Source organism: Pomacea canaliculata, linkage group LG9, assembly GCF_003073045.1.
Source record: "Pomacea canaliculata isolate SZHN2017 linkage group LG9, ASM307304v1, whole genome shotgun sequence".
Classification (NCBI taxonomy): domain Eukaryota; kingdom Metazoa; phylum Mollusca; class Gastropoda; order Architaenioglossa; family Ampullariidae; genus Pomacea; species Pomacea canaliculata.
In genome coordinates this window covers 9,319,321-9,341,512 of record NC_037598.1, presented here as the reverse complement: position 1 = coordinate 9,341,512, position 22,192 = coordinate 9,319,321, and the positions used below count along the sequence as shown (strand labels likewise).

Sequence of the window (22,192 nt, the reverse complement as noted above, 5' to 3'; positions counted from 1 at the left end):
TCTTCTAAAAGATCATCTTGTTGCTTTCCATACTTCATAGATTAGATTGGAATGAGCTCCAGAAAATCTTGAATGAGATGATAGAGACATACAGAGAAAACAGTAAGAAGTGCAGATGACTCATTAGTCTGTTCCCTCCCTTTCTGTCATTTAAAGACATCTACAGCCTTGCATTTCAATGTTTTGTTTCTGTGGTTTTTTATCGTCCAGCATCTTCGTTTTTGAAGCAGGCATTTGAAGGAGAGTATCCAAAACTGCTTCGCCTGTATAGTGACCTGTGGCGCCGCCTTCAGCAATTTTCTCTCACAGTCAATGTCACGGCAAGTTCTGGTGCCTCAGATCTGCTGTCTCTGGAGGATACCACAAAAGAAGAGGACATCTTTATACCTAGTGACAAGACAAATCATGCTTATGAGTGAGTAAATGTTGAGTCAAAGGTGTAATTCTGGTTATGTGGCTGTTTGTTCCCTTGGAACAACTAGGGTCTTACACATGATTTTGAGGAACATTGTAAAATATGACTTTTATTTCCATCTGCTAATATGATTTATTCTGAGGAATGGGAAACAAAATCTGTTGCGCTGCACAAGATCATAAGAAATTGTAGTTGGTTTAAATGTATTGCTAGATCTACATCTACTTTCATGGATTCCATTAACTGAAAACTACACCAGACTACTTGCAACAATTAAGTGACGTGGTCTGGTCATGTGACCCTGTTTGACATTTTGTCAAAGCTGACATCTTGGAGGGTGGTCAGTGCCACAGTGGCAGAGAAAGAACTGGCTTATGAGTGTGAAGGACTTAATGGTTGTCCTGTGTAGGACTTGATCACTTTTGCCCAAGATAGGCATGAGTGCCAGGCTTTGTCAGCTGCCTTGTCTATGTTCTCCCTGCAACACTGGTATGAGTCAATGGACAAATGACTGACACTCTAATACGAAATTCTGCTTTTAAAACCTGTTCCAAATTTTTCTCATAGGCAGGGTGAAGCAAAGCTAAGGAGTATTTATCATTTTCTTAATACATCTTAAATATTTTGGGCTCTTTCTGAATTGTATTGCAGTTCAGAGAAGGCACTACGTGACACACTTGGTGACTTTGAGAATGCATACTTGTCCCGCTCTCTTTCACGACTATTTGATCCCATTAATTTGGTGTACACTTCGAATACCTGTGATCCACCCACATCAGAGGAAGTGGAGACTATCATAAAGACTATATCTAGGTGAGTTAATTACTATATTATACTATATTACTATATATAAAGTGAATGATGGATGTAAAGTGTATTTCTTAAAAATTCTTATTTGATTTGTCAGTGTATGTTTTGTATATAGAAAATAAATCATTTCGTTACAGTGAACTTCATGTTGCCAGCGTAGACACCAAACTTAGCGTCACCATTGCCAAAAATGTTTCTAAGACTATCCAGCTCCTCTGTGTCAAAAGCGAGCAGCTGGTGAGTACAAGCAACTTCGTTCATGCACGTTTTTTCAGCATATCAGCTTTTGTATTAACAAAATGAAATAAAGACTCAGAAGGGTAACAGTAAAATTATCATTTTTGGAGTGAAATAGTAACATCCTGAATTTAGATTTTATCTCGGGGTACATCTCTCTACATGTAACACCTGCTCACAGGACTGTCTTGCAGGTGTTTTCATCAGCTGCTTTAGTTTCTGTCTAATAAACCATACAACCATCTAGCCTCTTTGAACTTTTATACTCTTTGCTGTATTCCAGTTTCTTTGTTTATAGTTTGTATTATTTTTACCAATGTGCAGCTGTGTACTGATAGTGAAGCTAGCCAAGTGATTGGTCCCCCAACACAAGGACAGCTTCGAAATGCAGCCACAGTCAATGTTTTGTTCCAGTTCCACCAGGCAATTTTGAAGGTAAATGTCATATTATTTGCTCCAGAAAGCTGTTTGAGACAGTTATGTGAGGGGTATGAAATTTAACTTTTATGTTAAGCCCTCAACAAAGACTATGTCACAGCCAGGCACATGCAGAGACAGAACAAAAAGACAAAATCTGAACCCAACTATGAACTTCAGCACAGATCTGAAAAGATTAAAACTATGAACGTCTAGTTGAACATTCTACTTAATAATAACAGGGCTTCTGCTAAGGCTAAATTCTTTGGGGTCCTAGGGACCCCTTCTTCAGATTTTTAAGGGGTCCCTGTTCTTCGCCCAAATTTGAAGGGGACCCCATTGACGAAAACTGAAGGGGTCCTCCGAACTTTTAATGCGTACTGTACGCAATTTTTTGCATAAGCAGAAGCCCTGTAATAATAATGATGAGGATTATATAGTGCTTTTTCAAAGATTTGCTCAGAGCACTTTACATAAATAATATATAGACTGAATCATCACAACCATGCACCATATTTGCATAAAACAAACACTTTCACTTCTACATCACTCACCCACTCATATGCAAAGTTAAATTACAGACACACATTATGCACGCTCATGTTCAGGACAGGGTCACAGGGAATTTGTCGTTCTAAAAAGAAGTGTCTTAAGTTTAGATTTAAAAGGTTTAAAAGAATCAGAATGCCAAAGGCTGATGGGCAATCTGTTTGAAGTTGATTGGGGCTTGATAGGAGAAAGACCTCTGTCCATACATCTTAGCTAGCTTGCAATACCCTCTGAGCTTGTTTCTAGATCAGTTGACACCTGGCCACCTCAAAGCCCATGGATGACAAAAAGTACATTCTTTAGCATGGTAGTATACAGGCTAGATCACAGCTATATGAGGTATACACCACCACTGAGAAAGACTTGTGACTTGTATTCTACTTAATCTTTCCCCTTTCTTAACCTGTATGTCTGAGGCTGGTGCTGACAACAAAATCCAGATTTGCTTCATACCTTTTCATATGTAGAGTGCAGAAGAATGCTGACTTGCTGTTTTTCTTTTTTGTCAGCTTGTTACAGGCTTGAACAGTACTCCAGATGAAGCCAAAGAATGTGTGATGGCATCCCTCGAGGTAGGGAACAAGATCAGATGGGTTATGTGAGCATGTTTGCATGCAGCAAAGTTGGTCAGGTATAAGGTAGAAGACAAGAATATTTGACTAAGGGTTACTTATCACCATCTAATCATGATGTGTTGGGGCTATTTCTTATCTGCAGAGGATGATGCACTTCGGATTTGTATAAAGCATTAAAGTTTTTAAGAGTTGTACATGCTGAAAAATATCCGGAATAGTTGCTTGCTACATTGTGCTAGCTGTGCAGAATACAGTCGTTAGAAAACAGAAACCTTTATGTGTTCTACAGCAAGTTGTGCAACTGATGGGAACAGCTATTACACTGCTTTTGTCTTCCATCAACGATGCTCTGGAGGCCATCATTCTTACTATGCACCAGGAGGACTTCTCCAGGTATGGTGGACCACTCATTATGTGATGATGAATGAGATCATAATTTCTTTTGTAGAGTACCTCCTTCCCTCACTTTATATAAATTAACGAACTTTGTTGTGACTTTCTTAGATTACTGATACCAAAAACACTATGTTGATCAATGTCTTAAATCGATAACGAAAGTGGACTAGCACAGGACAAGTCAAACCTAACCTTTTATGTGTTTCAAACAAAATAGATACCTATAAACATGAAAGATCATAAAATGTGCTTGCCTTTTAGTCCAAGGTCATCTTCAAATTGTTTTGAGGTGCTGTTGTTGTTATCATTAGTCGGTTATCTTAGGACCTAATGAACTGGAAATAATACTGTTGTGGAAAGCATTAGAGAGTGCACCTAATTAGAAAAGAATATCATAGAAACTATTCTCTGCAAATGTGAAAGACATAATTTTCAGCATACTGGTGTAAAGTCTTCAGTTGGATTTGCTCTGTATTGACCTAGCATGGTATCCATTGTGGGTAAAGCTATTGGTTGCTTTAAATAAGGGACATGTGAACACGTGTTTTATTACTTTTTATAATTTGTTTGTTGAAGTATAGTAAGAGATAGCTCTGGAAAAATTGCAGTGACATCTCTTAGCATTATGAGTCTGAACAAATCAACAACTTTGTGTTATACACATACTTCAGTTTACATATGGGTTTTACAGACAGTAGTTTTGTAGGATGGGTGTGCAGTACAGAAGAGTTTAGCATTTATGCATTATTCTCTTGTAATAAAAACACAATTATCGATTTTTAAGAGCCTTTACTTAACAAATGGTCTGTCTGGATGACACAAAACTAGTTGATTTTTGGAACGGAAGACTGATTTTTGTGATTTTGTTGTTGTTCTTGAGATATAGATTAGGGAATTCAAATGGTCCATTATTGTTACTGAAAATTTCCAGTACAGGAAAGAAAAGGAGAGCTATATTTATGTTTTCAGCCCTGCTCCCACTGGCAACCAAGCTGATGCTCCATGCTCCTTGTTCATGAAGGAATTACAGGGCTTTGTCTCCCGCTGCCAGACAGACTATCTTTCACATTTCTTGTGTCAGGACTTCATCATGGACAAGTAATCTTTTTTCTGATGTAATAACTGATTTCGTAGAGCACATTTACCTGTGTAAAGTCAAGTTTAGTGAACCGATTGTGAAATACTAGAAACCAACCAACTGTTAATTATGAAACAGAAACACAAGCATTATCAAATAGATAACACCATGGCAGACATAAATGCAGCACATGGACAAAGACAAGGAATCAAGGTGCAAGTAGAAGAGGTCACAGGATTATGAAAAAGAGTTCTTAAGATCGTAAAGATGCTATTCACCCTTCCTTCCTCAGATATCATCAGTTCCTGCTAATGTAATATACTCGAACAGTTCTTTTGCAATTTCTTCTTCATGTTCTTTTTTTTTCTTCTTTCTTTCTCTTAAACAGATACCATATTTGTTGTCTCAAATGACTAGTTGTTTTTCCAGTGACCATAATATAAGCATTTTGCTTTTCGGTGATACAAACACTTGTCTTTTTGTGAGTTTAAATCATTAAAAAAATCATTTAAAAAAATTAACAAAAAAAGGATGTGCAGATCAGATTACCAGCATTTTGAGTTATTCTACTAGTTTGCAGAGAATTTATATGCTGGAGAAGTAGTACTTCTTTTGGCTTTTTCTGCAGCATACAGCCTGTGGCAAGGAGGTGTGTTGAGCTATTTGTGCGACATGCCAGCTTGATAAGACCTCTTGGCGAGGGTGGCAAGCTGCGCCTAGCTGCAGATTTTGCACAGATGGAAATGGCCATTTCCCCTTTCTGCCGTCGTGTTGCAGACCTGGGGCGTGACTATCGTATACTGCGTGCCTTCAGGTATCTGCTTGATTTTGCACCCTTGGTATGGTAAATGGGAAACATTTGTGGTGTGCCACAAACCAAAAATATTCTGTTGCTCAGTTTTATAACCAATTCCAGTTACATTTTTAAGGTTGGGTTCTTAAGTTTTCGTCTAAATTTAAGGTAACATCTTCAGCTTTGTCTTACAACTTTTTGCAGTTTGTGGGCACTCTATCACACATCTTTGTCAAGCCTAAGTTACTTATGTGCACATACACACTGTACACATATGTTTGCAGTCATGTTTTATACTATGGTCATGATGTAACTACACTAGATTCTTCCCCCATGCATTTTAAATACAACATCCCATTATTTTTGTGAACGTATATTCTGTATATAATAAACTATAAAAAAAAGCATTTGTCTATTTTCAGGCCTCTCCTCTTTCAAACGGTAGAGCATGTCGCACAAAGTCCTGCCCTTGGAGAGATCATTCCTTACAGCACTGTGTTGCATTTTCTGTTTGCCAGAGCTCCAGCTGAGCTTAGGTCACCTCATCAGGTAAAACCACAGAACTGAACATAAGCATGCATGCACACACACAATTACATATATGCCTTTGACTTCAAGAAAACCTCCCCTATTCTCTATATTTACCCCCAACAATATGGTTTATTTCATTTCTGGAGGCGACAAAGTGTGTTGCAAGTAGGGACAGTAATCTTTTTCACATAGGCTTCATTTTTTTTTTTTTTTTTTTTTTTTTTTTAGTGTGCCCAGAATTGCTCATGTGGTCAAGGATGTGATTTATTTCTTGCAACAGCTGATAATACCATGTGCTTTTAACATCAGAAAAATGGTTTTCTGTCTTCTAAAGGTATCTGACTGGTCAGTCAGTAGATACTCCCAGTGGCTCGATAATCATCCAAATGAGGTGGATCCGCCTCAAGCTAATCAAGTAAGAAACTATTTTTTTTGGCAGGATTTTAGTGTCTTTAAGCAAGAGGTAAGACTAATAGTGGCAAGCTTCTTTTTATTCGGTTTCTCTAAACTTAGGCTGCAGATGACCCTCACTTTTCTAAAAAGTCAGGATAAAGGAAAGACAGCATGTTTTTTTGTTTGAAATAAAGTTTACAGAAGAGTAAATTCAGATGCCATTATGTAATGGGTGACATAAATATTGCTGCCAAGTGTGTGATGTTTTGTGAAAGATAGCAGATGAAAATTGTAATGTGGTAGAAATGGTTGATATATTACTGATGGATAACAAGACTGTTGTATGCAGGAGAAAGAACACATTTTGATTTATTACTCCTTTTTTTCACAGAGGCGCTCTGGAAGCCTATGCCAAAGTTGTTCGACAAAAACAAGGCAAGGAATATGCTGCTGTCTACCCGATCATGCTTGATTTGTTACAAAAAGGACTGCAGTGAAATTAGCCTGCCTTGTTTTTGAACTTATAAAAAAGCATTGGATGGTGAAATTAGCACTACAGCCCACGGGCTTCATCCGACCCACTCATTTTAACCAGACACAAACATAAATTCATTTTTAACGTCGTGATGATTCTAATAAAACAGCCATGTTCCGGCCCGCAAGATTTTTTTATATGTCCAGTCCAGCCCTCAGGTGAGAAAAGGTTGGGCACCTCTGAACTAGCGTGACCAATATTACTGTTCCTTATCTGTCACTATGTGGGTTGCTTTCATGTTCATTACATGCTATATGGCAGTTTCTTAGTTTATGGGTATGCTCCAGCAGTTGCATTTTTAAAAGGGTTAATCATCTCCACATGACATGGAATGGCTGTTAGTGGGAATTCTGTTGGGGATATTTTTGTTGGCTGTGAATAAACTGGTGAATAGTTGAATGAATGGATGATGAGAAAAATGTAAGAGTATATAAGTCTGTAAATACTGTGACAAACCACTTCTGTTTTAAGTAATTTTATTATTTGGGCATGGGAAGAATTATTTCATTAAGTGTATTCATCTGTTTTGGCTTGAATTTCTAATTATTACAGTACAGAAGTTAACAAGTTTACATCAGACTCATGTGTTCAGTCTTTGTGAAAATTGAAGTGTTAAAAAAAAGCACTTTTCATAACTGCGTGTGTAAAATGATTGAAGGTAGGAAGTGGTAAAACTCTGTGACATAAAAGCCAATAACTTGCTTAGATGTTACTTTTAGAAAATGCCCCTGTTCAAACAAGATCACACATCTTGTTGCAATACCATGTGGACACTACAAAAGAGATTATTAAATAAGACCAAAAACCTTTTTGCACCATCCCTCTATTGACATCTTGGCATTTGGGTGGGCTTATTGTGGTCCGTGTCGTGTTTTCTCTGAGCTCAATTTCTTTAGAATAATGATCACTTCTAAAGCCTGTCAAACACACACAGAATATCACTTGTAATATTTGCCCCAAAGATACCACTAGTAATTATTATCATCTCAATAGTTACCAGTGTTTCAGAATTATTCACACGCAAGCTGGCTTCTAGGATGACTGCCTGACTTTCATTCCAAGATACGCACCTACAAACATCACCATTTAAAATTAATTTACAAAGTTTTATTTGAACCTTCTCTATATCATTGTATTGCTTCCAACCCCAAATCTCAGATGTAGGTAGGGATGTTAAAAATGATATAGCCTTGAGTGAATGTGGAAGGCTTCCTCTTGTGTCTGATTCATATATAAGAGTTATTCAATACTGGTGCAGAATATTAACGTTTGCCAGAAACAGTACCCAAGACAATGTTACAACATGTTATATTTACAAGATAGGCAGGCAGAACCAACTGGGCCTCCCAAGTTAGAATTTTATTATGTAGCTATGGTTTTGGATATGTATGGGAATGGCAGACAGTTGTAATCTCCCCTTATTCATCACCACTATAAAGAAAGATTCAAGGATTGCTCTCTCCAAAATGGCATGATTCAGTATCTTCTTCTTCTTCTTCAGATTACTGTGATTACCAGCCAGATTTACTTAGAGCAACATATATAGACAGATATTGCGACGTGAACATAGACGGTCCTGTGTTTTTGAGAAGTAATTGTTTACCCCTTAATGGACTCGTCACCAAACTAGCAACAAACCTGAGTGCAAGCAATGTGATAGTCAAAGTGTGGAAGACCGATACCATTTTCTGTTACTATGCCCTAAATATACAACTCTACGTAAGAGATATATCCCACTCTTTTACCATAAATTCCCCTCATCCTTTAAGGTTCTACTTTTGTGTAAGAACCTTAAGGGTAAAGTAGCTATTAATGTAGCCCTCTATATAACAGAATGTCTGAAAATGAGGACATCATGACAGTGTACATATACAGTGGAACCTCGGTTAGCGAACGCCTCGGATAGCGAATATTTCGGTTAACGAACAAAAATTTCGTTAAAAGTTTGTCTCGGATAGCGAACAAAATTTCGGATAACGAACAGCCACGTGAACCACACGTGACCGACCAGCATGTCATCATTCGCGCTCGAGACACAGTTACGGTCGTTTCCTTATCTATGAGCATCCTTATTTAGTGATTTTTGTGCTTTATTTTAATAAGATAATCCTCAATCATGGCTCCAAAGAAGATTAAGAGCAATTAATAGTAGTGAGGTAATGACAAGGAAGCGGCCAACAAATGAATTGAAAAAGGAAATGATTTCAAAGTATGAAGGTGGCATGTGTCTGTAGAATATGTGATGTATTACCGAAAAGTTCTACAAAAAAGGCAGAAGGAACAGACACTGGACAAGTTTTTTTCTTTAACCTCAAAGCTACAGAAAAGGGAAGTCACCCCCGATTTTACAATGTCACGTGTGCTCATGGAGGGGGAATCAAAGCGGTAATTCCACCCCTTCCTTCCCACACCTCCATCCACCCACGCCGTCAAAATGGCAAGTTTTCTGATGTTTAAATGCTTTCGTTAATGTTTTTATGTTTATTTAACTCCATTTATATTGCATTATAACTGTTCTCATTAAAACAAATACCTACATAGCCTGTAACTTTCAAATATTAGCGAGTCAACAGGGGCTGGGGACCAATTAAATCTATTTCCTTTATTTCTTATAGAAACAATTGTTTCGGATAACGAACATTTCGGATAACGAACAGCTTTCCAGAACGGATTAAGTTCGTTAACCGAGGTTCCACTGTAATTAGTTAGAACTGAATGTCATTATACTGTTTATCATTTAACTAAAAACCAAATACAGTGGTACCTCGACATACGAGTTTAATTCGTTCCGTAACCTTGCTCGTATGTCAAATTGCTCGTATCTCAAGGCAATTTTCCCCATTGAAATTCATTGAAATGCCATTAATCCGTTCCAGCTCCCAAAACACCACCTCAGTTGTTTTGTTAAGTGTTTTTGAATAAGAAAAAGTGTTTTACAAGAAGAACATTTATTTATGAATACAAAATACATATTCTATAAAAAACATATTAAATTCTTCGTTTTGTGAAGTGTGTGGATCTGCTTCAGCAAATCACCATAAATCGCTCGTGCCTTCTCACACATGATGCTTTGTGTTAAGGTTCCTCCTTGAAGCTGCTTCTCTGTCACCCACCACAGTCAATAGTTTCTCCATCTTTTCATGGAGAGAAGTCCGGAGCTAGAAATTATGTAACGCCCCTAGCTGGCGTTGTACCCTTTATCAACTCCTGTTTAAGCTCAGAACATATCATTGATGTGCTACACCCGTACATCCTCGCCAAGTCAATTACTCGCACACCTTACTCATGTTTTTCTACGATTTCGCGCTTTAATTCAATAGACATCATCTTCTTCTTCGGACCCATGGTTACAAAAATAAATGGGATAATGTTTTGTAAATGTACAAAAAGCAAAAAAACGCGAACCCAACTTATCAAAAATGCTTCGAAAACGAGGGAAACAAGCACACAGACTGAGGTCTAGTCTGAGGTGGGAGAAACTGTTAGACTCTGCACACGACCCCAACATCCGCCCCGCATGTTGGGTCGTGTGCAGTGGTGTGTGCGATTCTCGTATCTCAAATCTTGCTCTTATCTCGAAGCAAAATATCGCTCGCTCGGCGGCTCGTATCTCAAAACACTCGTATGTCAGGGCACTCGTATGTCGAGGTACCACTGTACAACTAAAAGGTTGATCATGTACAGCAATCCACTGCTAATTTGCATGTAACATACAATATAAGAGGTTGATGTGAACCAAATGGTATCTAGAAAATGTACATTACACACGTAAGATCTGTATGACATGTGCACTGCATGAGGTATAGGGATGATTATTATTTTTGATGTTGATGTGGGCCAGATGGCCTCCTAAAAACTGAACGAATAAAAAAAAAAAACATCACCATGAACAGAAAGTAAATTTCCTGCTCACTGAGGCCATAGCAGTTGATTAATGATTGATTGCTTCTTGAAACATGTTCTTAAATTCTGAAACTACACCAAGTCTACAGTTCAGGACTCTAGGATCTCACTGTTCCCAAACACTAGGCCTGCATGGTTTTGGGTTCATATTCTAAATGCATTCTGAATATTACATTTGTTATTTTATAGATTTTTGCAGAAACTATGGTGCTACAACATGTCTGGGTTGCTTACTGCTCACTGTATCGCTCATTAAACCAACTGAAGTACAGGAAGGAGGAGGAAGCTGAAGGGAACATCATGCTGCCAATGCTTACATAAAACAAGCATTTTCTTGCTACTGCACCATTGTTTTAAAGCTATAGAATATTAAATATGGCCTGGATTACTTGGCAAGGTGTGTGTGCATGTTATAAAAAGCAATAAGGAGAAATCTGAACAGAAAAAGATAAGTGGACTGGACAGCCCAGATTTTTTTTAAGAACATTTTTTTGATTCAATGTAAAGATTCACTTAGAGTTCAAAGTAAAATTTTTCAATGATGTGTTGCCAAGTTTCAAGAAGATCAATTAAATAAGACCAAAAACCAGTTAGCAGCATCCCTCTATTGACACCTTGGCATTTGGGTGAGCTTCTTGTGGTCCGTGCCGTCTTTTCTCTGAGCTCAAGTTCTATAGGATAATGATCACTCACTTCTCTAGCCTGTCAAACACACAGAGAAGATCACCTGTAATATTTGCCCCAAGAGACCAATAGTAATATATTATCATTGCATCTCAACAGTTACCAGTGTTTCAGAATTATTCACACACAAGCTGGCTTCTAGTCATACTCCCTTCTGTGCTGGGAAACTAGGCAAAGTTCTAAGGGAAACAGTTTTGGTAGCTCCAAGGAACTTTTTACTTACAAGCACAGTATTTACAAGGTTTAACGGGTGTTCTGTGAAATCATGTTTTTTCCAAAAAACAAAAAAACAAAAAAAACCACATTCTCATGGGAACCTTGAGTTTATGTTTTTTGTGCAGAACATTTCCCATCTTAAGTGGTAAAGGTTTATGGTTGAAAGATATGATTTATGATTCCACTTTTAACAAATACTATACAAAGAATTGCTGAGGTGCCAAAATACCAGGGAATTCACATAGAGCATACATTTAGAAATGTACTGCCAACTAATCAAAGCAAAACAAATATTAAATTTTTTCCCTTCAACTTTAACATTCAGATGTTTGACCTTCTTTGGTAAAATAAATATTTTGCCTTAAGCAAAAAATTAGAAAGATAGTTTTTGAAATAAACGATTACCTCTTCTAAAGAAAGACCTAAAACTGTAGCGAAATCAAAGATTCCAACAGACTCTTGCAAAACTGCTTTGCGGAGACGTCCAGCAATAATAAACCTGTAAAAACAAAGCCACATTTTTACAGCAGATTGTTTCAACTGAAATAAGAAAAAAAATTGTGGTCAGTATTGGAAGAGAAACGTGAGTCACAGAAGAGATTTTACTGAGGCAGCAACATCAGCAGACAGTTTATCCATCGGTGACAGGTATAACCAAGAGGATGTTTGTGCAACTACACATAAACTCATACTGCCATGGAGATCTTCACAGAAGTTAACTCCAACATCTAGTTACAAACATGACAGCTTTTTAATGCTGATTAATTTCAAAAAATTACCTCATTTCAACTTTTACTTTAAAATGTAATCACTAATATTCAAAAGTTAACCTTTCCATTCCTCAAGAACACTATGTGTCAAATTAATCAATTTTTCAGATAACTGTCCTAACCTATCATAAGCACAATGTGTGCGTGAAGTAGTGGTATCCATATCATCACCAATGGGCCACCAAAGCTCTGTATTCTGGCGAAGATCAATGTCTGACCAATATTTTTTTGGCATGTAGGTGCAATCTGCATTGAGGTCCCCCAAGATTATGATGTTTCTGGACAGCCTGTTCTTGACATCTAAGTACACGTCGTTAAGTGCTTTCAGCTCTTCATAAGCTTTTTTTGGCTTGATATGGATGGCCACAAGTGCAAAGTCAGCCACTTCTGAAAAAGTTTCCTTCTTCATACAAAACATGCACTCACAGTAAAAAACTTCTTTGGGATAAGTGTTATCTTAGAAGACAGCCTTCCATTTCTCTTTCCTAATCACCTTATATAATCTTGAGTAATACACTCACCACACATGCTACACTTTATTCTTAACTTAAAAGTGTCATTTAACTTTCCTTGGTTTTATTATTGATATTTTTTTTTTTTTTTAGCATTTCCAGCCATCTTTCATCAGTCTTGTTACCTTTTCTGCCTCAACGAATCACAAAATGAGTAATTCTATGCTTAGCAGCATTATATTATGTGATTATATTTGTAAGGAACTCTGGTATACATTGTTGATCAGATCCACAATCTCTGATTTGATGATGTGCATTATGTGAAATTTTCCTTGATTTACCAGTGCAAATGTACCATCTTCAATTATGTTAGCAAGGTCTTTACCAAACGAATCAGGTTAATTCCAGTTTGACTGCACAAAATTCTGGAATATCCATACCACTTTCACCGCAAGAAAAATGAATTCTTAAGAAAATAATATTTAAAGAACAAAATGGTTTGCACGTAATTTTTTTTTTTGTTTGAGGGGGGAGGGGTATTCTGACAAGACAAGATCTTTTGAAAGCGGCAGAAAACAGGTCAAGAGATAACTTAATTGATTAACATTATTGATGTCTAAATGAAGGCAACCCACCTGAGTTTTCAGCACGAAATTTGACAATAAATGGCTCACGTTCAAAGGTATCATTTTTAAATGATTCATCACCATCATCATAATGGTAGCTGCTAGTAACATCTATCCCCCTGTCTTTCCTGCAAGAAAAGCTAATATGCACCTATTTTCTTAAATATGAAGCAGTCTGTTTTTAATAATTGTTAGGGAAAAAAGTGATAGCATACAAGCCTTTTTGCAAAACACCGAACTGCTTGTAATGATGGTGAGGTTTTCCAAATACTGTAAAGCTAAGTATATATGACAAACTATAAAAAGTGATACTATATGCTATCATCTATACATAACACTGTTTTTTGAGGGAGTATTTTTCACACCCTTGAGTTCTAAAGCCTGCCTTTAAAGGGCTTTGGATAATAAGTTTTAAAATATAAAATTGCTTTAATTGTCCGTGTCCAAAGTATACATGGGTTAGCAGGTAGAAAAGTGATTAAAGCACTGTATACATAGTATACGAAAATGTCTTCGTATTTGTGGTCAAACTACGTAGTTAATATGAAAACTCTTAATTTAATGGCCCAAAATACATCTTACAATAAATTGTGAATATTTTGGACACATACCTGTACAGAAATACATACTGCTCTTTTGAATGTGAACGTCCTAGTCGCTCACTACTGACAAGGTCAAAGTTCACACCAAAGTCTCTGCAACAAAACAAGGTTCACACAAGTCTGACCACACTGAAAATAAGGATCTGAAAACAATCAAGTATATGTCCTGCATAACTGAACAATTACAGTTAACATTAAGCAGCTATCTTTGACTTCAGCAGGTTTTTTTTCATTTAATTTGGAGAAAATTGTATGACTAGGGGTTGTCAGTACAAAATTCTAGCTCTCACTATAGTAAGGTGACCAGACGTCCCGCATTTGGCGGGACAGTCCCGCTTTTGACCTCGTGTCCCGCCTGAATATCGGGCGGGACGCCCAATGTCCCGCTTTCTGGCTTTCTGGCAAGTCCATCAAATGTCCCGGTTGTCTCTAAAAATCACTTTTTTCGGCGTTCTTTGACGGTGACGACACCATCATCGGCACGTGTCCCGCTTTCGCCCCCGAAACGTCTGGTCACCTTACACTATAGTGATGCTCGGTTACCTCATCCACACGAGAACACGGGTACATCACACTAGCATACGTTCCCACTGACACGCTCACGCAGGTAAATAGGTTCAAGACATATATTTATTTACATAATGTACATACACAACTATACTGTATCTATCCTAACCTACCTAGCACCTAACTCCCAGGGGTGGGGAAAGAGGCTGAGTGACGTGGGTGGAAGGGGATGCTGGGTGGAGGGAACAATTATTAAGCAGTATCCAGCAGTACACACTGACCTTAACAAACCCTCCCACTACACTACAAATCAAAGACATTAAAGAAAATGCATGGGTTTTCGTGGATTTTTTTGTCACACAGACTGGCAAACCTGTGATTATTGAAATTGAAAGTGATTGATATGATCATGTTTATCGTATTCTGAATAATTACGTACTTTCGTGTGATTGCAATAATAGAATGAGTAATTTTAAGTGCGTTTTGTTTCTTGTTCAGTGTTGCTTTGTCGTTTAACATGTGCATGTCCTGATGCTATCACCATGTATGTGTATATGTGTGCATGGCTGCACTCACGCACCCCCTTAATTTTTTTTAAAATATGTGAGTGCAAGCGTCATTCACTGTCAGCAAGGAGTTTGTCCCTCCAAATCCATGCATTTTCCTTACACCCCTTCGCCTGTCAACTCCCTGGGCCCTTAAGTTGTTGGTGTGAGCTTTTGATGTCACTTCCTGTTATGAGTGCCCCTCTAGAATCACAACACTAGGCAAAACTTTAAAGCCTTTTATCGCCCCAACCTCATGACATTTCTGTCTTGGCAATAGATAACAGTCCCAGTTCAGTTCAAAACCAGCATTACAACAATTGAACTGTATTTACTCTTCATTCTTACCAAGTGATCAGTTTCTCAAGCTTTTTTATTGCTCATCCCCTATCCTAGTTAATCTGTTCAGAATTTTATTTTCTGTTCCAGGTCTGTCTTCAGATTTCCCCCTCCTCAGGATGGAGACTTTCTCAAGGGTCATTCAAAAAGTTCTAAGCCTCACCCACAAGGAATTGCAGAAACAAGACAGTTTTTCACAATTTTTATATATAGTCCCCAATCAATGTACTTGCTCAAGCATTACAATCCCATTGCGGAAGAAGGTGGCATCCTGGACCATCAAAAACTCCTTTATAGCATATGACCTCATCATTGTTTCCAAAATGGCGACCACGTAGGTGGAATTTGAGTTTAGGAGAGTTTAAGAGCTAATTCTGGTGAGAAAGGGGGATGAGGTAGCAATTCAAACCACAGTTCGCTGTTTCAGCTACTGCAACCCAAGCTGAAGCAGAGAAGCAGAGTGAACAAGCACATATCCTGGAGTATGTGCGCATCTGCCCTCAGCTTCTCTCTGCGTTTAAACTTGACTACTTCCTTCAGTCATGTTAATTCTGATGCAAAGTACTGCATGTCCATTGATAGTTTTTACCTTTTCCAGATAGTTTATCATGATTACGCCTTCAGAATCTCAAAAAACAGAAGCTATCACCTTGCCAACATACACTGCCTAATTGAATTAGGATGGAGAACAACAGTGTTTCCATTGTTTGCTTTGAATCTTTGATTCAGGTTCAAAGTGATGAACCCAGGTTTCATTTTAAGTTACAAATCTGTGATGGAAATTCTCAGGGTCAACCTGGAAGCGAGTCAGAAGTGTCCAGGAAATGTCAACCCTTTGCAGCTTCTTCTCTGACATTAGCATTCTTAGGATTCATCTTGCAGACAACTTGCTCATCCCCAATATCTCAGGTAAAACTGTGCAGACTGAATCAGAACTAATGTTTATGGACTTGGCTATCTGCTGGACAGTAAGACATCTATCATCCTAAACCATGAGCTGATTGACATAAATTTGAGCATCACTGGTTGAGGTTTTTGGATGACCTTACCCTATACCTTGCTTGAATTCAGCAGCCCACTTCTTCACAATTGCAAGGAAGGGGAATCCTCAGCAAGTGTCTGTACCATGTCCTCATGTATTACCTTGAATGTCATATCTTTTTTGCAGATACTTTATGACTGCACAGGCCTCTGTTTTGTCCAGTTTTAGATTTGTCAAACTATCCTTCACCTTTATATTAAAACAGAAATTTGTATTAGTTTTTCTTGTTTTATAAGAAGTGGTAGTGTGTTACAACAACAAAAATGTTCAGCTATAGCTCTTCTCTCTAGGTGAGGCTTAGAACTCTTTGAATGACCCTTATATCCATGCTTATGGCCACACAAAAAATTGTTTGACCTGGGGAAGGGAGGGTAGAAGCACACAGGGTGCCACTTCCCTTATTGTAGTTGTGCTTTGCTAGTAGCTTCAATCTACATGGCCTATCAAGTATCATCACTTCCCTCCCTTGAGTGGAAGTTTGGGCTTTAAAAACAATACATGTAGCTATATGGCCTACAGATTCTGGATTATTTTTTATGGGTTTTTTAACTGTGCAGCATAAAAGGAATATATCAATATATTTTAACACAAAAAACACTAATCAACACAAAAACACAAAGAAACCTCTCTTTTTTATAAGGTCCTGACTGCAATTTATAGGACCTGTTAGCTAAAAAATAAACACTTTAAGAGCTTATATTACCCCCTCCCTCAACTTATATACAGTAAGTACTTACGAACTCTGTAAACACTCTCACAGTACATCCATTACAAAGTGATTGTAATCCCAGGGCTTCTGCTTACGCAAAAAATTGCGTACAGTATGCATTAAAAGTTCGGAGGCCCCTTCAATTTTTGTCAATGGAGTCCCCTTCAAAGTTGGGCAAAGAACAGGGACCCCTTAAAAATCTGAAGAAGGGGTCCCTGGGACCCAAAAGAATTTAGCCTTAGCAGAAGCCCTGAATCCACTAAAATATCTCTCTCTCCCTGAATTATTACTTGTGATTACTTTCAAACAATTCACATGTAAGGGGAAACTAAGGGAAACATGTAAGTTATCGACCTTATTTGGTCATCTGTATCCTAATAATTGCCTGACAGTTATGTCCCTCAATTCAGGAAATGTGGTTAAATGTGACTAATAATGCCAGTGATGAGAGTTACAGCCTAGAATGACCTATGGTTGCTACGAGCTACAGATCGAGGCTGGGATAGAAATCATATCTCTTTTGAGTCATATGTTCACAACTGCCAGCATGAGTAAGGCATTCTGTCTGCTACATCTACATGAGAAAACAGGATACCAACATACATTAAACTACTGCATGTTGTAGCAATGAAACACTTGCATATATATGACATTACTTTTGGACATTTTTTCAGTGTTGGATTTTAAATTTGTCATTATACTCTCTTTTGCTTCCTGTAATTTGTAGAAAGGCTCCTTAGTAATAAATAAACTCAAACTGCTATAATAAGATGCACTGCACAACTTTATTCAGTCCCTCTTTCGCTTACTTTTTAATACGGTTCAAGAGTTTATTGACAGCAGTTTCTGTAGCATCACGGACCTCCTGAAGGAGCAAAATGTCGTAGCAAACTGCAATCTGTTTTTTTAAAGAAACCACCAGAACTCAGATTTTTTACACCTTGTACAGTACAGAATTTAACATCCTGTTCCACAACAAAATGATAAACAAAGCAAATAAAGTTTTGTAAGGGTCAGCAAATGAACACTGTTCTAGTGCTGACTGAAAAACATGATCACACATATAGTCCATGCATTTGCTAAAGAATGATTATCAAATGTAGACCTATATATATTGCATTCTGAAGATCACTATTCATTGTCATTATCTTTCATTTGTTTTTAAATGAGGGCAGAATGTACCATATTCTGAATTTGTTTAAAAGTTTTCTAAAACTTATCATATTTGCTTTGTGTTGATTTTGGTGCCATTGTATTGACCTACACTTTTTGATGGTGTCCTCAGCCTATAGAGGTGTCGATGATGCTAAGCTGTTTATACTAAATACACTGTAAAACATCTGGAGAAACCTAGAGCTTACACCAGGCTTCTCTTTGCTGAATTTTCTTCTGCATTTAACCCTGTGCAACCTCACTTGTGAGCGAAGAGTCTAGTTTCAAAGATCCATCTATTCCCCAATCTCTCTGGATCCTGGACTTTTTATATACTAACAGTTGTAGAAGCACTATGGATAGCTTTCTTACAAAATTTGCTGACACTGCCTTGCTGTCATTTTTGTATAACACGTTCACAGTGGCGTTCTTCCTTTGCATTCTGGTGTGATGAACACTTTCTTGTCCCGAATGCCTCAAAGACTAAGGAAATGATCTTCGACTTTCTGATGACCAATCCTGAGGCAGTCATCAGTACTACCATGATGATGCCATCGAGGTAGTTGACTCATAAATATTTAAATAACAAGCATAAATGGGACATCAACACTGACATGATCCTCCATAAAAGCCAGCAATGCCTGTACCTCCTATGCAAACTGTCAGCTCTGTCATTGTCACTTGGTTCTATCAGTCCTTCATTGAAGTCTCATCACTTTTTCTTTCATATCTTGGTTCCATAGCCTCTCCCTAAGAACAGGAACACTCTTATCTCCCTTGTTAACATCTGTTCCAAGATCACCAGAATCAGCAAATCCTTAGGAAAGCATCCATCATCCTATTTCTGACTATGTATTATCACTCTTGTGGTCTGGCTGTATGGAGAACCAATGATCACTGCAGTTCATTCACTCCATGAGCCATTTACTTGATCAAGCTCTACTGACTGTGACCTTGTACTAGCCAGAGGTGACCTAAGGTCATCAACTGTATCTACTGTTGCTGAGAATGCGTATGTGTATATGTGTTGTGTGATAGAAATTATTTCAACATATATATGTATTTATCTCTATATATTGCTAGTATGAGCACTATCGGGAATTGCCCTTGTGGATTAATAAAGTTGTGTGGTATTGTGCTAAACTGTTTACTTGCCTATGGCCTTTAGTTTTTCATCTACTGGTTTCAACTTTCTTTGGCCAGTCATCTTTAACTAAAACCATGACAATTTGTTCATGTCTTCACTATGACGGACTTCACATCATTGCCAAAAAGTCATCTTAACATTTTACTGCAATTTCACTCTGCTTAGTAATCATGTGGATACATTTTCAGGTTCACAACAGAAGACCGCAGGCTCTGCCATAAATGCAAGTGTTATGAGAAACAGTTCTGTTTGGACATCAACAATTATATGAATAAATCTCAGTCATAGCAGTTTTCAAAATGAGTAAAACTAAGATTTCATAGCATATACCTTCGCAATAATACCCAATACACGTTGTTTTCTTGCTTTTTGTTGTCCAAAGACTGCAGCATTGAAGGCACCAATTTTCAGATTATGAACTGCAAGGATTGAGCAATAAATTGCTAATAAGAAAGTTGCAATCCATCTGAACGTGATCATTGTCTTTCATTCCATAGCTTGCCTGCAAAATAAAATCAAAATAAGTTTCTCACACACACAAAAGCGCAAGAGAGACTGGAGGCACTCTGAATAATAACCTTCAATCAACTGTATTTGTTGCTTACCTGTGGTGTTCCCGTCAAAACCTGCTTGTTTTAAAAAAAATGAATGAGAACGAAAAACATGGGCAGATGGCAAAGTGTTTTGTGATGGTGTGTGTGTGGGTGTGAGCATCTCATGACTGCCACTTTTTTCTTTGATATGATGGCTTCATTGAGGAAATTCACTAAATGGTGAAGATAAGTTTAGTGATTTTTGCTGCCTGTCATATATCCTTGGCTGCTACGTACAGAGGAAGAACCTGACCATTATATTTTCTTCTGTGCTGCATGTGAAATCTTGTGAAGTCACATTTATTATGTTCAAATTATTTCTGTGATGCCTGTTGATTTGAGTCTCAGTTTTGTTCCTTTAAACCTGTCTAAATTTGTTTATTGAATTAGTATTAGAGAATATTCAATTAGAAGTGGAGTGTATTTAAATCTAAATAATTGCTATATATTACAAAATGTGGTCTTCTGTTTTTTGTTCTTTTGTTTGTCACTGGGTGCATGGTGTGCCAGAATTACTGAGCTTCAAGAGGAGTGGCAGGTGGAAAAAGACTGTGGCAGAAAAGTAGACTTGCTACAAAGTAAACTGTAATGAAAGACTTTTGTTGTGTAAGAAGGGAACAATTAGCAGTTTAATTATGTGTTTAAATGTATGTTGTGAATTAGTTAAATTATTTTTTGTTGATAATTTTTCTAATTTTATTTTTATTTCTAAAATTCTTTTTTTTGTTGATGTTTGTGTCTGTAGTAGGAACATAGCTCTAGAGATGCAAGTGATCTATATCCCTTAAATAATAAATATCACAAATGAGCTTTCTTTTGAAACTCTGTCAAATAAATCGATGTAAATATATAACTCTCTAAAACACAGGGACTGGAGAATAATAATTATACTTGCTATCAGCTGTATATATACTTGCTGCTTGCCTGTGTTTGTTACCCGAAATAACAAACATCACAAATTTTAAATCATCCTGAGCTTTTCCAATGTTGATATCACCGATGATTAAAATTTAAAATAACAACAAAAAACTCGCAGTATAGCAAAGAGTTTATAAAGTTAAAATACCTCAGTAAATGGAGTTTGTTTACTGTTAATGCTGTCTGCACATCATGCACCTCAAGGGTTCTGCCATCACTATTGGTTTTTCAAACACGGTATGTTATCTAGCCTTAATGATTATTACCATGACCATGAACGTATATCCCCAAACACGTTCATGCCATGACGAAAGATTCCTATGGGGCTATAAATAACTTACATTGACGTTCTCATCTCTTGAATGTTTGCAAACACGACCTGCATTTTGCGGGCGATATTTATAATATATACATGTAAAGGCCGACACAAGGTGTGCAAAGACTGTATATATACTTATATAATTATTTCACGAAAGATGAAGTTCTTTATTTTCCTCTTGAAATAGAAACTGGTCTCAAAGCATAGGTCTCTAGTTCTTTACGTGCCGTCGTAGCATGAATGTGTATTTATATACATTTATTTATATACATTATATACGTTCATGGTCGTAGCGTATCGACTACTCATGGCGAATGTCAGCATAGATGCGGTCTGCAGCTTTGCCACTGGAATCTTATAAGTCAATAAAATAATAACTGCTTCAAAAAGTAGCTAAAAATTATTATCACGTATGCATGGAGGTTCAACTCACAATCTTTGGTGCAGTGGCCTGACTTTTGCTGACAGAAATATCATTCCATAAACACAACTTTTTTTTTTAAACAGCATGCCCGCAGTCGTTACAATTAAACTTCCTGGAAAGATGAACAGCGTCAGACCATGGACGTGTATTTAAGTGTATGGGGATATAAGTTCGTGGTCAGACCATGGACGTGTAACAAAAATCATCTGCCAGCTGTCCAGGGGATACAAGTTTATTCGTGATCATGCTTTGAGCGTTGGCGGAGAGAATTCGTTTGTCGGCTGTTATCGTCAACGCCTTTTCTGTGTGTTGGCACAAATACTTTATTTACTTGAATGATCGTATATCGTATCACATCTCTCAGTGCTAGGAAAATTGTTTCTTCTGTTTGTAAGTGATTTACCTACTTGCCGTCTGGCCCCATATATATATATAGTGGTTCTTACCTTTTAACGACCTGCGCTTACATCCCCCACCCCCTGACAAATGCTACGCGTTAGGTCATGTGGAACCGT

The 22,192-nt window shown here is 37.5% G+C and overlaps 2 protein-coding genes across 11 annotated transcripts in view; one reads left to right on the top strand and one right to left on the bottom strand.

Moving 5' to 3' along the window:
• LOC112571980 (conserved oligomeric Golgi complex subunit 5-like) overlaps positions 1–7,301 on the top strand; it is a 13,509-nt gene extending 6,208 nt beyond the window's left edge. Inside the window, 12 exon segments of the mRNA XM_025251431.1 lie at positions 211–415; positions 1,067–1,228; positions 1,363–1,462; positions 1,787–1,897; positions 2,938–3,000; positions 3,293–3,396; positions 4,369–4,497; positions 5,106–5,291; positions 5,693–5,819; positions 6,136–6,198; positions 6,200–6,216; positions 6,586–7,301. Coding sequence (XP_025107216.1) covers positions 211–415; positions 1,067–1,228; positions 1,363–1,462; positions 1,787–1,897; positions 2,938–3,000; positions 3,293–3,396; positions 4,369–4,497; positions 5,106–5,291; positions 5,693–5,819; positions 6,136–6,198; positions 6,200–6,216; positions 6,586–6,691 — 1,373 coding nt within the window. The 3' untranslated portion in view covers positions 6,692–7,301.
• On the bottom strand, positions 6,539–22,192 carry LOC112571981 (deoxyribonuclease-1-like). 10 transcript variants are annotated; one of them, XM_025251436.1, is made up of 10 exons: positions 21,083–21,269; positions 19,754–19,925; positions 17,934–18,022; positions 13,992–14,075; positions 13,390–13,508; positions 12,425–12,689; positions 11,938–12,031; positions 11,247–11,334; positions 7,727–7,799; positions 7,522–7,646 (listed from the first exon to the last, which is right to left on the bottom strand). In XM_025251436.1, the coding sequence occupies exons 2-9, from the start codon at positions 19,901–19,903 to the stop codon at positions 7,762–7,764; spliced, it is 927 nt and encodes a 308-aa protein (XP_025107221.1). In that variant the 5' UTR covers positions 19,904–19,925; positions 21,083–21,269; the 3' UTR covers positions 7,522–7,646; positions 7,727–7,761. The 10 variants fall into 10 exon arrangements, with proteins under 10 accessions (XP_025107220.1, XP_025107218.1, XP_025107219.1 ...); XM_025251435.1 differs by lacking the exons at positions 7,727–7,799; positions 21,083–21,269 and adding an exon at positions 22,124–22,189 and having other exon boundaries at positions 6,539–7,646; XM_025251433.1 differs by lacking the exons at positions 7,727–7,799; positions 21,083–21,269 and adding an exon at positions 21,687–21,885 and having other exon boundaries at positions 6,539–7,646.

What these genes read in the sequence shown, in the direction of transcription:
- LOC112571981 (XM_025251435.1), bottom strand. Translation starts at nt 19,903, where the DNA reads ATGATCACGTTCAGATGGATTGCAACTTTCTTATTAGCAATTTATTGC. An exon ending in CTCTTGAACCGTATTAAAAA is followed by an intron (nt 14,076 to 17,933) that starts GTAAGCGAAAGA and finishes GTTTTGTTGCAG; the next exon opens with AGACTTTGGTGTGAACTTTG. An exon ending in CAGTATGTATTTCTGTACAG is followed by an intron (nt 13,509 to 13,991) that starts GTATGTGTCCAA and finishes CTTTTCTTGCAG; the next exon opens with GAAAGACAGGGGGATAGATG.